Source organism: Podarcis raffonei, chromosome 8, assembly GCF_027172205.1.
Source record: "Podarcis raffonei isolate rPodRaf1 chromosome 8, rPodRaf1.pri, whole genome shotgun sequence".
NCBI classification, from domain to species: domain Eukaryota; kingdom Metazoa; phylum Chordata; class Lepidosauria; order Squamata; family Lacertidae; genus Podarcis; species Podarcis raffonei.
This window is the reverse complement of record NC_070609.1, coordinates 91,287,174-91,303,309: the sequence shown is the minus strand read 5'-3', so window position 1 is coordinate 91,303,309 and position 16,136 is coordinate 91,287,174. Positions and strand designations below refer to the sequence as shown.

The 16,136-nt window shown below is 45.1% G+C and overlaps 1 protein-coding gene across 5 annotated transcripts in view; it reads left to right on the top strand.

The window, feature by feature from the left end:
- The first annotated feature begins 1,239 nt into the window (after window positions 1-1,239).
- FAM178B (family with sequence similarity 178 member B) overlaps window positions 1,240-16,136 on the top strand; it is a 184,660-nt gene continuing 169,763 nt past the window's right edge. For 3 of the 5 annotated variants that reach the window (XM_053401559.1, XM_053401558.1, XM_053401557.1), the window contains exons 1-4: window positions 1,242-1,647; window positions 4,356-4,871; window positions 6,102-6,168; window positions 14,680-15,695. In XM_053401559.1, coding sequence (XP_053257534.1) covers window positions 4,479-4,871; window positions 6,102-6,168; window positions 14,680-15,695 — 1,476 coding nt within the window. In that variant the 5' untranslated portion in view covers window positions 1,242-1,647; window positions 4,356-4,478. Of the gene's footprint in view, window positions 1,648-4,355; window positions 4,872-6,101; window positions 6,169-14,679; window positions 15,696-16,136 lie in introns of all 5 variants that reach the window. The other 2 variants (XM_053401561.1, XM_053401562.1) reach the window with 1 other exon arrangement.

The window sequence follows — 16,136 nt, the reverse complement described above, 5'->3', positions numbered from 1 at the left end:
AAGCAGAGACATCACCTTGCCAACAAAGGTCCGTATAGTTAAAGCCATGGTTTTCCCAGTAGTGATGTATGGAAGTGAGGGCTGGACCATAAAGAAGGCTGATTGCCGAAGAATTGATGCTTTTGAATTATGGTGCTGGAGGAGACTCTTGAGAGTCCTATGGACTGCAAGAAGATCAAACCTGTCCATTCTGAAGGAAATCAGCCCTGAGTGCTCACTGGAAGGACAGATCCTGAAGCTGAGGCTCCAAGACTTTGGCCACCTCATGAGAAGACTCCCTGGAAAAGACCCTGATGCTGGGAAAGATGGAGGGCACAAGGAGAAGGGGACGACAGAGGATGAAATGGTTGGACAGTGTTCTCAAAGCTACAAACATGAGTTTGTGCATTTCACTCATCGGCCAGGAGCAAGTTTCTTGCTCAATATCTAAAGGGAATTGCCGATGATACGAATGAAGCCAAACTGAGATATCTATTAAATGATGATGACCCCCTAAGATCACTCATGGTTGCCAGATTCTTGATCAGCGTTCTATCCCTAAAGAAGAGAAACGGACTCCTGTGCGGCTCGGATAATCCCTTTAAACTATGATCTATGTTTTAGGATGTAATTAGGTGATATCACCATTGATGTCTTCTACTAATTTATGAGTAGAGGGTGATGTTTATGTTACAAATTTACTGTAATGTATGATGTTGGTCTTTTGTTTTTGTTTTTTGCTTTGGTTCTTGTCTGTTTTTTGTAAGTTTTGGCGGTTTTAAATTTGGAGGTTTAAGTACATTATGTTGGTATGGGAAACTGTCGTGTGATGGGCCAATGGCCGTAATAAAGTTCAATACAATACAATACAAACATGAGTCTGACCAAACTGCGGGAGGCAGTGGAAGACAGGAGTGCCTGGCGTGCTCTGGTCCATGGGGTCACAAAGAGTCGGACACGACTAAACAACAACAAAATCCTTTGCTTATTATGGGCTACCCCACCATTTTGTTCAAAAAATTTGCTTTGTAGAGGTAAACTACCTTAGAGTTATAAAAATTTTCAAAAGTGGGGGATCCGTGGCTTGGCTTTTGAAAAATAGGGGGTCCTCAGTAATTAACTAATTGGGAACCACTGTTATAAACCAAGCACTGCTATAAGTTTTTCTTTTCTTTTTGTATTCCAGTGTACTTATTATCAATTATAAAAAAAATTGGTGCAGCGCAAAGCACAATTTTATTCTGAAAGTGTGGCCCAGTTTTTTAGCCAGTGTTTTAGCAGGTGGAGGTTGCATTTTGGAGCCGCATCTCATGAATCCGCTCCAGGCAATTTAAAGCACCCCTCCCCGCAACAGAAAGAATCCTGGGAACCATAGTCTACCCCTCAGGGGCTACAATGCGCAGCACCCTTAAACCACACTTCCCCGCATTCCGGAGGGGTGGGGTGCCTGTAAGCTTAGGATCGGGCTGCGCGCGCGGAAAGGACCCCTTCTCCCTCCCGAGCCCTCGAGGCGACCACGTGGCTGGCTTGGGATCCCCGCTTGCTGATTGGCTGCCGCCTGGCGCCCCGGGCGACCGAGGGATGGAGCGTTCGGGCTGATTTTTGAATCGGGCCGAAGCAGGTGGGAGTTGGGCGGCGGCAGAAGCGGCCGGAGGAGTTTTTTCGCAGGTAGAGAGCGGGGTGCAGCCTCCCTCCGAGTGCAGCCCCTTCCCAGTTCTCGGGGTCCTTTTCCTCCCCTCTTTTTCGAGGTCTTCCTTCTTGCATCCTTCGCTGGGATCAACCTTCCTCTCCCACGCCTGCCTCCCAAGGCGGTGCAGTTCCCATGGTCAAGCTGCGGCAAAGCAAAACGCCGCTCTCGCAAGGTGGCCTCATCCTCGAATGCCCGCTGCCTTCCAGGGTCGCCATGCATTGGCAACGACCTGCCTCTTGTAATATCAAAGTGCTTGGTGAGGTGCAGAAAGGTGCAAAGATACTGGCCTCTAAGTACCACCACCACCACCTCCTCGTCCTGCTGCTGCTGCTGCTGCTGCTGCTTTGTGCTAGATGCCACTGCTTTTAGCCACGATTCTGAGTTAGCCCCTATAGTAACCCTCTTCCTACCTATAGTTACTCAGAGCATGATATATCACACACATAAAATATCAACACACATATGTTGTTCTCTTCCAGTGGTTCCCAAAATGAGTGGTAGTGCCCCCTGGAGGGTTTACCTTGGGGGAGCTAAGAGGCAAGGGGGACCGTGGGCGGGGGCTGGAGGTGTAAAGGACCATCAGACTTTGAAAAACTGCTATCTGTGGATCAAGTTCGTCCGTTTTGTCAACTTAATTAAACTGAATAGTTTGAACAAATGTGCAATTAATTGCTACTGGTTTGAATTCTATTGTGTTACCTTCCTTGGTGGGTTGTGCAAATTGTTGTTCCAAAAATGCTTGTTCTAGAACAGGGTGGCGGGGGCACTGGGGATGTGTTTATGGAACTAAGGGCATGATGGCTCAAAAAAGTTGTGTAACCACTGTTCTAGTCCTACACCAGCAAGTTATCATCTGAAAGTCCTCTGTTTTCACATATTTGTTCCTTAATAAATCTTTAAAAATTTGCGAACTCGCCTGATCTGTCACTGCCTGGCTCCAATGGTGGGTGGATTTTCAAGGACCCCAGAAATGAATGCCTTGGAACAGTCGGGCTCTGACCTTGCTGAGAGATGCTGGAGCCACATTTTAAGCTGTCAGTACAAAATCCTACAGTGGTGCAGAGTGAAAGACCTTGGGACTTTTTAAGAGCAACAAGCAATTGTTGCTGCTTTTTGCGTGTAGATAAGACTCACAGACTCAACTTTCAAAAAGCGGAGGCTGTGTGCGGTAAAATAACCGCCCCATGGTAACTTTTTTCTTCTCGCATTGCCCTGATCATTTTTTGATGGAAGGCTCTGCAATGAGGTGGTGGAGGCTTTCAGCCCTGCTGCCACTGTATTCTGGTCATTCAAGTCTAATGCACATGAGAGAGAAGCAGGCCCCCTCCAGACTGGTGTATTCTGAAAGTCCTTGTGTGCTGCTGCTGCTGCTGCTGCTTCCTGTAATGCAACTGTCACAGAATCGTATAATGGCAGAGTGGGAAGGAGCCCAAAGGGTTGGCTAGTCCAACCCCTGCAATGCAGGATTCTGGAGTTAGAGTCCTCAGCCCCTCCAGACAGGTGTTTCATTGAGGTGTATTCTGCAGCATGTTCTTGCTGACATGATCACAGTACATTAGGGATGGAATTATTCTGCAATGTTTCCTTAGTGCTGCCCCATTACTGCTCCTGAGAGAGGCTATAGTGCAACATAAGTGGGACAGCCCACCCCCAACATTTGGGTTATGAAAAGTTAAGGGATTTTAGCAGAAAGTTAAAGGACATGCACTGATTGGAAACAAGCAGGATGACCGCTCCCAAACTTTGCAGACACAAATAGTATTGAAAGTGGGATCACGTATGACTGTCCCAGTAGCATCATGAGCACAAAGCAGCATGAATGAGCAATAAAATGACCTCTGGAGATGCCTGCAATGAGGAATAGTCTATTCTGTCTTTCTGAGTGATTCACAAGAGCGAAAACTTTGATTTGTGCTGTAGGTACAAGAATAAAACAAGACGCCCACATTGGGGTGGGGAAGCCTGTAGGCCTTCAGATTGGCTGGACGGCCGTTCTCATCACCCCTGACCCCTGGCCATGCTGGCTGTTGCTCCTGGGATTCATCTGGCGTCTTGGGAGTTTGGGTGCAACTCAGCTTGGAGGAGTTAAGACGAGAGAGGGCAGGTACCCACATTCCCACACTGTCCCTGCCCCTTTCACCCATCAGCTGACTTCTCTATCTCCTTCTTGCTTAGACTGACATGTCTTGGGTTGCATCCTGTTTACCACTTCCTCCTCAGACTTCTATCTCAGGCTTCAAGATGAGAGGTCATCTTTAACTCTTCTATGAGAGAACAAAGGAGCAATCGTGGCTTTCTTGTTCTTCTCTGGACTAGCTGGATAGAAGTTTCTAGTTCTAGATTCAGTTATGTATTTCCTGCAATAAACAACTTTACTATTTTCTTCTCTGCAAGCATTTATCTCTGCGTGATTGTGACAGGCAATGTCTCTTCTCTAACCAAGGTTTCACTAGTTTAAACACTGCTTGCTCTGCATACCAAAAGGGTTTCAATAAGTCATTCACCAAGTTATCCCAATCAATAGTATTGTTAATGAGTGGCAAAAAATGCTTTAATAAATAAAATAAAGTAGCTTAAGCACCAGACAGATGATGACTGCAATAAGCCACCAAATTGGGGGTGGGGTGGGATTTATTCTTTGTAGCAAGAAGATAAATATTGTTTGCCTCCCTTTCCCTCACTCCAGGTGGCTGGAGGCCTTCCAGAAAGCAGGAGATAAGGCTGCTTTCCCCAGCTGCTGAACTCATTCCTTTAAGAAACTCCAGAGAGCAGGGAGAACAAGCTGGAGGAGACATCAGCAGAGTCAGCCATGAAGAAGACAGGGAAGCAAAGCCCTGGAGGCTCCTCTTCATCCAGTGACCCACAGGGGACATCCAGGGATGCATCAGAGCAGATGTCCCCTAACCCACCTTCCCAGGAGGACGCCGTCAGAGTCACTTCATTTCCCCACCCAAAACAGCCATCCTACAGCATGGAGCTGTTTAACCCCTGGCAGGACCTTCGGTGGTACCAGATCCCCTTGTCATCTTCAAGGAGGCCCAAAGCAGGCCTCTTCAGCTTTACATTCCAGTCCAGCCTGGAGGAGTACCAGCAGCTCCGGAAGTCCAAGAATCTGAAAATCGGCCGGCCCTTCTCCATGCCGCCTCTTTCTTCTGTTCCCTTGATGCTCACTGATGGCTCCCAGGAAGCACCACACAAGAGGGTGAGTAGTCCCTGGCCAAACGTGAAGCTAGAATTTGGGGCTTGGGAGGGAGGAGTGTGCTCATGGATTGACTCCTGGGGCTGGTGTGTACTGTTGCCTTTGTTGTCAGTCCAAATAGATATATGTGCAAATAAGTATTATTTTTAGAGTGTCCGAAAGGCACATGCCCTGCCCTTGGGCTTAGACTCTGAGAGGGCAGAAGACCGTCTTGCCCAATGCCTCTTGGAAGCCTCCGGCAAGAGGGAAGAGGCACTGCTCAGTGGCAGACGGTCCCAGCTTCAGTCCTTAGTATCTGCAGGTAGGGCTGGGAATCATCCTTGTTTATAATGCTAGAAAACCTCTGCCAGTCAGTGTGGACAATACCAAGCTTGTTACTGAGTAGATGGACCAAGGATCCAACCCTGTGGAAGGCAGCTTTCCATGTAGAGAAATGGTAGAGGGGGAGGGATCCGTTTGGCAATGCTAGGATGCAGAGGGTCCATCCTGCTGGAACCGCAATGTTCTTTACTTGCTGGTGGTCTCGCTGTGATGGAGGTGAAGGGGCTACCCAGCAGCTTGCGACAGGAGCCAGTCCTTCTTCGGCTTGTGATAGGAGCCCGTCATTTCCCTTCCCCAGCTCTCTGCAGCTACGTGGCAACAGCAACTAATAGTCGCAGCAGAGTTCTTTCTGGAGAGTGTGGGGAGGAGAAAGCAAACTCCCTGCAGCTGTTGCGGTTGCCTAGAAGGGTTCAGGCTGCTCTTTCCCTAGGTGACCCTTGGTCATCCTCGGCTGGTAGATACCTCGAGTTACAAATGCCTCAGGTTACAAACTCCGCTAACCTGGAAGAGTTACCTCGAGTTGAGAACTTTGCGCCAGGATGAGAACGGAAATTGTGTGTCGGTGGCGCAGCAGCAGCTAGAGGCCCCATTAGTGAAAGTACGCCTCTAGTTAAGAACAGTTTCAGGTTAAGAATGGACCTCTGGAACGAATTAAGTTCGTAACTAGAGGTACCGCTGTACATCGTACCACAAATGTCCCAGTACAAATTCTAATTCCCAAGCATCCTGCATTACCATGAGATCTCTGTAAGCATGAATTGGGTCCTATCAGTTTTGTCCCCAGCACAGACAGCCAAACTGCACACACAAGTCAGTAGTGCAAAAGCCACAGAAAGCGCTGATGAAGTTGCTGCAGAGAGGCTTCCTTTGGATAATGACACACCTTGAACGGATGTCCCTTTTGTCCTACAGCAAGACGGCCGCAGGCGCTCAAGAGCTGGTGAAGCCAAAGGTGGCAAATCCCTCTCCTATATCAAAGGTAATATTTTAAAACAGGGGTGGGCAAGACGTAAGGCTTGTTGGATCTACGCTTCACTTTTTGCTAGAGCTCTGAGATTTATCAAGGAGAACCAGGTGCAAAAGGCACCCAGTTTGTTTTTTTTTTAATATAATTTTTATTAAAGAATTTTTTATAACCACAAAAACATAACAATACAATACAATAAACACAACAAACAAACAAACAAAAACAAAAACAAGTACAATTTCAGATCTTATTTTCTTATACCTTTCTTCTCCGACTTCCTCATGCCTCCCTTTTCTGTATTCCAATTTCTAATCAATTATTCAGCAAATCTTCCCTTATTTTAATTTAGTTTAATCTTCCTTATTCTCCTTATCTTATCCATTACTAATAGTAACCATTTATTTTCTAGTCCAACATCATTCTAACTTTCATTAATTTTGTAATATTTCTTTAGATAGTCCTTAAATTTTTTCCATTCTTCTTCCACTGCTTCTCTTCCCTGGTTTCGGATTCTGCTCGTCATTTCTGCCAGACCCATGTAGTCAATCACCTTCATCTGCCATTCTTCCAGAGTGGGTAGCTCTTGTGTCTTCCAGTACTTCGCAATGAGTATTCTTGCTGCTGTTGTAGCATACATAAAAAAAGTTATATCCGTCTTTAACACCCCTTGGCCGACAATACCCAAGAGAAAGGCCTCTGGTTTCTTAGGGAAGGTATATTTAAATACCTTTTTCAGTTCATTATAGATCATTTCCCAGAATGCCTTAATCTTCGGGCACGTCCACCAGAGGTGAAAGAATGTACCTTCCTTTTCCTTACATTTCCAACATTTATTATCAGGCAAATGGTAAATCTTTGCGAGCTTGACTGGGGTTATGTACCACCTATAGATCATCTTCATAATATTTTCTCTTAAGGCATTACATGCCGTAAATTTCATCCCGGTGGTCCACAACTTCTCCCAGTCAGCAAACATAATGTTATGACCAATGTCCTGAGCCCATTTAATCATACTTGATTTAACCGTTTCATCCTGTGTATTCCATTTCAGCAGCAAATTATACATTTTTGACAAATTTCTAGTGCTGGATTCTAACAATTCAGTCTCCAATTTTGATTTTTCCACTTGGAAGCCTATTTTACAGTCCATTTTAAACACTTCATTTATTTGATGATAATGCAACCAATCTCTCACTTTCCCTTTTAGTTTCTCAAAACTCTGCAATCTCAATCTGCCCCCTTCCTTTTCCAGAATTTCCCAATATCTTGGCCATTTAGACTCCATATTTAACTTTTTAATTGCCTTAGCTTCCATTGGCGACAGCCACCTTGGGGTTTTGTTTTCCAACAAATCTTTATATCTAATCCAGACATTTAGTAGTGCTTTTCTGACAATATGGTTTTTAAAGCCTTTGTGTGCTTTAACCTTGTCATACCACAAATATGCATGCCACCCAAAGATGTTATTAAAACCTTCTAAATCCAAAATATCTGTATTTTCAAGAAGTAGCCAATCTCTTAGCCAGCAGAAAGCTGCCGCTTCATAGTACAGTTTAAAGTCTGGCAGGGCGAATCCCCCTCTTTCCTTTGCATCCGTTAATATCTTAAATTTTATTCTGGGCTTCTTGCCCTGCCAGACAAATTTAGATATCTCTTTTTGCCACTTCTTGAAACAATCCGTCTTATCCATTATTTGCAATGCTTGGAACAAAAACAACATTCTTGGAAATACATTCATTTTTATAACTGCAATTCGACCTAACAAGGAAAGCTTCAAATTTGACCAAATCTCCAAATCTTTTTTCACTTCTATCCAAGTTTTTTCATAGTTATCTTTAAATAAATTCACATTCTTAGCTGTCATATTTATCCCCAAATATTTCACTTTTTTAACCACAGTCAACCCTGTCACATTCTGAAACCTTTCTTTTTCAAACTGTGTTAGATTTTTCTCCAATACCTTAGTCTTTGACTTATTCAATTTAAATCCTGCCACTTGACCAAACTCTTGAATTATTTCCAAAACTCTTTTCGTGCTAGCTTCTGGCTCTTGTAATGTAAGTACCAGGTCATCTGCAAATGCTCTCAATTTATATTGTTTAGCTCCGACCTGAACCCCTTTAACCAACCGGTCCTTCCTAATCATATTTAGCAAAACCTCCAGGACCGATATAAAGAGTAGTGGGGAGATAGGGCACCCCTGACGTGTCCCTTTTTCAATCTTGAACTCTTCTGTAACCACATTATTTACAATTAATTTTGCTTTCTGATCAGAATATATTGCACCTATACCATTTTCAAACCCTTGGCCTACCCCCATCCCCCGGAGGTTCTTCAGCATAAAACTCCAAGATATATTGTCAAAGGCTTTCTCGGCGTCCACAAATATCAAAACTGCCTTAGTATTTATATTCACTTCCAACTTTTCCAAAATGTCAATTATATTCCTTACGTTGTCCGACAAGTGCCTTTTCGGGAGAAAGCCCGCTTGGTCCCCGTGAATCTCCTCCATCAAAACTCTTTTCAGTCTCTTTGCTAAAATATCAGCAAAGATTTTATAATCCACATTTAGTAACGAGATGGGTCGGTAGTTCTTAAGTTGGGTCTTTTCAGTCTCTGTCTTTGGTATAAGTGTGATGTAGGCCTCCCTCCACGTGTCGGGTGCCCTTCTCCCCTCCATAATCTCATTACAGACTTCCTTCAGGGGTTGTAATAACCCTTCCTTCAAAACTTTGTAGTATTTGGAAGTCAATCCGTCCGGTCCGGGAGATTTGCCCAGCGTCATACTTTGGATGGCACCTTCTATTTCTTGTGCTGATATTTCCTGATTCAAAATTGTCTTACTTTCCTGAGAGATCTTTTTCAGCCCATTTTTGTCGAGGAAATGTTGTATATCCATTTCTTTCTGCGGCCCTTGTGTATACAATTGTCTAAAGTAGCTCTGAAAACAGTTCCTAATCTCAGCTGGGTTGAATATGTTCTTTCCATTCACTTCTAAGTTTGTTACCGTGTTGAGTTTTTGTCTCTTCTTTATTTGCCAAGCCAGTAACTTGCCACATTTATCTGCAGATTCAAAAGTCTTTTGTCTCATTTGTTTAATTTTCCATTCTATTTCTTGATTCATCAATTCCATAAATTGTGTTTGGTATAATTTAATTTCTCTTAAAATCTCTTGCGATTTTGGTTTCGATCTTAGTTTCCTTTCCCCTTCTTTTATCTTTTCCAAGATTTTCTCTTTCCTCTCATTTTGACTTCTCTTCTTTAGTGTATTTTGTTGTATCAAAAATCCTCTCATCACGGCTTTACTTGCGTCCCATATTATTCTTTTTTCTACTTTAGTCCTCAAATTGATTTCAAAGTAATCTTTCAAAGTTTTTTGAAAAAGGCACCCAGTTTGAATGAAAGAGCAGGGAGCCTCTGAGCTGAGAGGTAGGTCTTCAGGATTGGGAATGAACTGAGCTCACACAGTCCTCCCCCCCCCCCATTAGCTCTCTACATTTCAGCAGCCTGATTTAAGTTGGATTTCTTTTTCATTGCCCCTGAGTCATGTTGATCTGTTGCAAATCATTCAGAGATCCACCATTATATTTTGATCTACCTTCTTCCCACCCTTGATCCAAAATGTCACCAGTGACTTTGGCAGTGCAAAGGGATTGCTTCTGGCAGGGCAATCTCCTAAGGTCCTGCTTCGAAGACAGCTCTGCTTTGCTGGACATTACACCAGGGCAATTAATGGATACCCGTTGCTTTTCCAGAGGCAATGCTAAAAGCACAACAATGGCTGTAGTTGGCCATCCTTTTGCTGTCAGTGTGATGAAGGAGGGTTTAGGGATTCTCTCTTTTTTTAAAAAGTAATATTTATTGAAATTTTAAGGTTACAAAAAGAAAAAACACCAAATTAAACAAAAACAAAACAACACATCACAATAAAAAACAGAAAAATAAAAACACTTAAAAACAAAAACAAATTGAACCTTCCCATAACTTGCCTTTCATTTGCTTGTGTCCCTGACCTCCTCACACCTCCCTTTTTTGTATTCTAAGTCAATTATCCATTTCAGCAAATCCTTTCCCTCTCTTCAAATTTTTGTCCTGAAAATTTATCTTGATATTAATATAAGTTTACTTTCCCTCCTTTCACCAATTAACAGTCTATTTTTCTTAAATCTTTGTTACATTTTTGCTAAAATGACATAAATTCATTCCAACATCATTCTAACATTCATTAATCTTACAATACTTCTGTAAATAATCTTTAAATTTCTTCCAATCTTCCTCCACCGACTCTTCTCCCTGGTCTCGGATTCTGCCCGTCATTTCCGCCAGTTCCATATAGTCTATCACCTTCATCTGCCATTCTTCCAGGGTGGCTAGATCTTGTGTCTTCCAATGCTTTGCAATAAGTATTCTTGCTGCTGTTGTAGCATACATAAAGAAAGTTCTATCCTTCTTTGGCACCAATTGGCTGACCATGCCCAGGAGAAAGGCCTCTGGTTTCTTCAGAAAGGTATATCTAAATACCTTTTTCATTTCGTTATAGATCATCTCCCAGAAAGCCTTAATCCTTGGGCATGTCCACCAAAGGTGAAAGAATGTACCTTCAGTCTCTTTACATTTCCAACATTTATTATCGGGCAAGTGATAAATTTTCGCAAGCTTGACTGGTGTCATGTACCACCTGTATATCATTTTCATTATGTTCTCTTTTAAGGCATTACATGCCGTGAACTTCTTACCTGTGGTCCACAACTGTTCCCAGTCAGCCATCATAATGTTGTGTCCAACATCTTGTGCCCATTTAATCATTGCAGATTTCACCGTTTCATCCTGAGTGTTCCATTTCAACAGCAAGTTATACATTCTTGACAAGTTCTTAGTTTTGGAGTCTAACAGTTCTGTTTCCAATTTTGATTTTTCCACCTGGAAGCCAATTTTTTTATCCAAATTATATGCCTCCATTATCTGATAATAGTGAAGCCAATCTCACACTCTATTTTTTAATTTTTCATAGGGATTCTCATAAATGGTTGGTGGCAGGTGAGTTCACCTGAGTGGTTCTTCAGTGCTCTGGCCCCTCAGTCAGACTAGGCTTGGTGGATCAAGGGTTCCCCCCAACAGGCCAGCTAGGAAACACTGTCTTATGAAACCATCCAGTCCACGTCAGCTCCTCATTCTGGGGTTGCTTCCAGATTTGCTTTCACAGAATTTCTGCAGAGGTTTATGCTATCACCACCAAGTGGCTCATGAATGTGTATTTAGCACTTGCTATTTATTGCAATGTTCTTGCTTTTTTGTAGGATCTCAGCTAAAGCATCCATGGCAGGTGGCCATCCAATCTCTGCTGTGGGTTGCGATCCCATGGAGATAGTTGAAAGGGAGGAGTGGATCATACGTCTGATAAATGCAGGCGTAACTCAATTTCTTTCTCAAAATGTAATGCCCCAACAATTCAAAAAGTGTTTTGCATTGGCTTTAAAAATAAATCCAGCCAGCAGAAAAAGATCCATATCCAGTTTGGCAGTCCCAGGCTCTGTTGAAAGGGAAAGTTTTGATGCATAATGTAAGGCCAGGGTAATGTAGTGGTTATACTGTTGGACTAGGAGCTGGGAGACCAGGGTTCAAATCCCCACTCAGCTATTATGCTTGCTGAGTGACCCTGGGACAGTCACTGTCTCTTAGCCTGACCTACCTCACAGGTTTGTTGTGAGAATACAGATGAGGAGGGGGAAAGCCATGTCTGCCACCTTGAGCTCCTTACAGGGAAATGTGAGATGTAAATAAAATTAAATTAAATGTGTTGAAGAGCCATGAAGCTGTGAGTCCCACCACAGATAAAGCCCTCGTCTGAGCAGCCTCTGGTTGTACTTTGGATGGCAAGGACACCCCAAGCAGGTCCTTCTCCTTTCCTAAGACATTCTAAGCAAGGTGGGGGGAGGCGCTCACTCCGTTATCCTTGACTGCACCAACTGCCCCTAATCCTGGGGGTCCGCACCTTGCTCGTCTTTCATTCTCAGCCCCCACCCATAATATGGAGGGTAGTATTTATTTTAGGACATAAGGAAAGCCCTGCTGGACCAGACCAAAGGCCTGTCTTGTCTTCCCTTCTGCTTCCCACAATGGACAACCAGATGCCTGTGAGAAGCCTGCCAGCAGGACCTGGGGCAGCAGGGCTCTCCTGATCTTGGTGCCCTTTGAGAGATTTACCTCCCTGCGGCGTTTGCCTAATCTCCTTTTAGAGCTGTCCATGCTGGGGGCCTGCAGTTCCTTACCCATAGATTTGAGGATTACAGTGGTAAAATTTGTAATCTCAAGCACTTTGTATGCTAAACCACATCCTCTTGGAATGCAGTCTACAGAATCAAACCACATCCTCTTGGAATGCAGCCTACAGAATGGTGATATTTAAAGCACGTGAAACTGGTAGTGCAGCTGTTTTGATGTGGTCAACAGTGGGCCCCTTCAAATGTCCTTTATATTGTCCATTCACAATAAAATTATTTGTGCTCAAGATGGTATTGGGACAATTATATGCAATCCCATATTATATGTTCAAGTTTTGGGGGCAGCCAAGGCAACATTTTCCCACCTTTGCCGCATCAAGCAGTTGGTCCCTTACCTTTCCCGCCCTGACCTGGCCACAGTGATCCATGCGATGGTCACCTCCAGGCTTGACTACTGTAATTCGCTCTACGCGGGGCTGCCCTTGAAGCTGTCCCTGAAACTCCAGCGGGTACAGAATGCTGCAGCGAGGCTCCTCACGGGGTCTCTGCCATGGGAGCATATTCACCCAGTGCTTTTCCAGCTGCACTGGCTCCCAGTGGAGGACAGGGTCAGATTTAAGGTGTTGATTTTGACCTTTAAAGCCTAGGACCCTCATACCTACAGGACCTCCTCTCCTGATATGCCCCCCGGAGGACCTTAACATCCATAAATAGCAACACCTTAGAGGTCTTGGGCCCTAAGGAAGTTAGATTAGCCTCAACCAGAGCCAGGGCCTTTTCAACTCTGGCTCCGGCCTGGTGGAACGCTCTGCCTCATGAGACCAGGGCCCTGCAGGATCTGATTTCTTTCCGCAGGGCCTGTAAGACAGAGTTGTTCCGCCTGGCCTTTGGCTTAGAATCAGTTTGATTCCCTCCCCCTCTTTCTTTTTCCTTTTCCCTCCTGTGAAGAGGCTGCAGCCTAATGTTTTAATGTTGTATTTTAATCTTTTTAAAATTGTATTTTAATCAACTTGTTTTTATTATTGGTTGTTAGCCGCCCTGAGCCCGGTCTTGGCTGGGGAGGGCGGGGTATAAATAAAAATTTATTATTATTATTATTTGTTTCCAGTCAGTGCAACCCCCCCCCCCGGTGGTAATAATGCAATAGGATTGGGGAAGGCTGGCAGAATGGAGTGGAGTGATATGTGTGGACAGTTCAGGATGAATCCACCAGTCATGCACTGTTACTGCATCAAGCACATGTTGCAGAATAAGCCCACCAGTCTGGTTTGCGAAGTAAACGTCTGCATGGCGGAGGAGGGAAGCAACACCAAGGGAAACGCCTATCTTCTTGGACTGCAGGAGGAGTCAGCAGAGGGCGCTTTCCCCTTGAAAATGTTACTGAATCCCAGGAGTTTTTCACTAAATGAAAGTTGTATTTTTCACAGATCAGAAAGCCCCTTCTCTCAAAAGATGCGCCTGCCCTTAGAAGCACCAGTCTAGTGGAACAATATAGTAGGATTTCTGAAACTTCTTAAAACTGGCCCCCATCAGTACAAATGTGTATAGGTCTGAAGCCGAAACAACTTAGTTAAGGGGATGGATCTTGACTCAGGAGCGCTGAATATTCCAGCTAAACATTAGGAAGAACTTTCTGACGCTAAGAGCTGTTTGACTGTCAATCAGGCTTCCTCTAAAGGTGGTGGACTCTCCTTCCTTGGAAGTTTTTTAACAGTTTGATTGGCCGTCTGTCAGGGATTCTTCAGCTGCGATTCCTGCATTGCAAAGGGTTGGACTAGATGACCCCTGGGGTCTCTTGCATCTCTACAGTTCTGTTTCTAATCTTTAGGGAGGTTCTTTGAGACCTTCACGTAACAGGTGGGGTCTGTTTGCATCCTGGGCTTATGCAAACCCCTCAAGGTCCTGTGTCAGCATTAACCCAACGTGTACCAGAGCCTTGCCTTGTGAAGGGGCAAGGACCTTAGCAGGGCACAGAAGTCCTGCCCTTTGGCCACAGAAATCTTATCCATCCACTCCTCCGGTGGCTTCTGATTTCTTATCTGACACTGTCCAGGCACTTTCAGTTATATATTTGCAGCCTTAAGGGCCAGATTCTAAACACACATACACACACACCAAAATAAACGCGAAATTCTTAGAAAGTTGAATTCTGTGCTCAGTCCTCCCTGCCCATTGCGCCTTTTGTTTGTTTGTTCCCCTGTGGCATTGTAGCATGCTAATTGCCAGTGCATTAACCTCTCTCTCTCTCTCTCTCTCTCTCTCTCTCTCTCTCTCTCTTTCTCTCTCTCCCTGTCTTCGGCAGAGCCCCAGGCCGCTTTGCGGCAGATGCAAAAACGGTCCCAGAAATGCAGGTCATCAGCAGCCCGCTTTTTGTCCAAGAGAGACACAGGCTTCTTGGGAGCTCCCAGCCAGGGACAGAAGAAGGGGCCTGGCAGCAGCTGCAGCAACAAAGAGGGGCAGCAAGGCCTCTCTTTGTATCAGCACGGCCTCCCTAATTTGTTTCCCCCTGCACATCCCCTGGAAGAGGCATCCCACAGCAGCCACAGCTCCAGCCTGTGGGGCAACCCAGACTCTCCGCTGGAGGAAGATCAAGAGGACGCCATGTTCCCTCCAGACTGGTCCCCACCCCGGATTGAATTCCTGTACAATGACGAACTGCCGCCCTTGAGCCCTGCCCCAGACCCCGCATCTGAGTACCAAAGCTTGGAGGAGATGCCTGATATCACCCAAGAGCCTGCTGAGCTGCACATGATGGAGTCCACAGCCAAGGCCTCTTCCCCTGCTGGGGACCACCCACAGTTCCTAGAAGAGCCTGTGATCCTGCAGCCAAAGAATGCAACTCTTCAGGAGGCAGAGAGAGTTGGTCCAGTGCTCCCCATGGCCAGTGCCTTTCACATGGCAAGTGAGCAGCTGGAAGGAGCCCCGCTTGAGGGCCAAACCCAGACAAGCACCCAGAGGGCCTTAGAGCTGGAGTCTCCTTTCTTACCCTCTCCTAGCCATCCACTGGCCACACCACCTGCCACCTACCTTAGAAGCAGTGCCTCGACATCCTCCAGTGAGCTTGCTGGGGACCCAGTGAGGCTGCCCTATGATTCAGACCAAGAGGAAGACCCAGGCCCAGAGCATTCCTCTTTTCCCACCCCTGCCCATTTCCCGATGACATCCTCCAGCATCTCAGCCTCCCCAGATGAGCTTTCAGGTGACCCAAGGAGACTGGCTCTGGGCTCAGACATGGATGAAGACACTGGTGAGCTTGTGTCTCTTGGAGACCTCCTGCAGATGAGCAATTCAGATCCGGGCTCTGAGGACCTTTACACAGTAGGTAACACTCTGTGGACTAGAGGTTTGGAATGTAATGGCATAGAGTTGGCTTAGTTTGGTTCAGTAGCCCATCTTCCTTGCCAGGATGTCTGATGCAGACTATGCCCCATTGAAATGCACAAAGAGAGACTGCAAAGCTGAAGGCAGGGAGAATAATGCACAGCCCGTGGGTTGTGTGGCCGGGCCAATTCTCAATTTAAAGGGAGAGGTAGTTACCGTATTTTTTGCTCTATAAGACTCACTTTTTCCCTCCTAAAAAGGGGAAATGTGTGTGTGTCTTATGGAGCGAATGCAGGCTGCGCAGCTATCCCAGAAGCCAGAACAGCAAGAGGGATTGCTTGCTTTCACTGTGCAGCGATCCCTCTTGCTGTTCTGGCTTCTGAGATTCAGAATATTTTTTTTCTTGTTTTCCTCCTCCAAAAACTAGGTGTGTCTTGT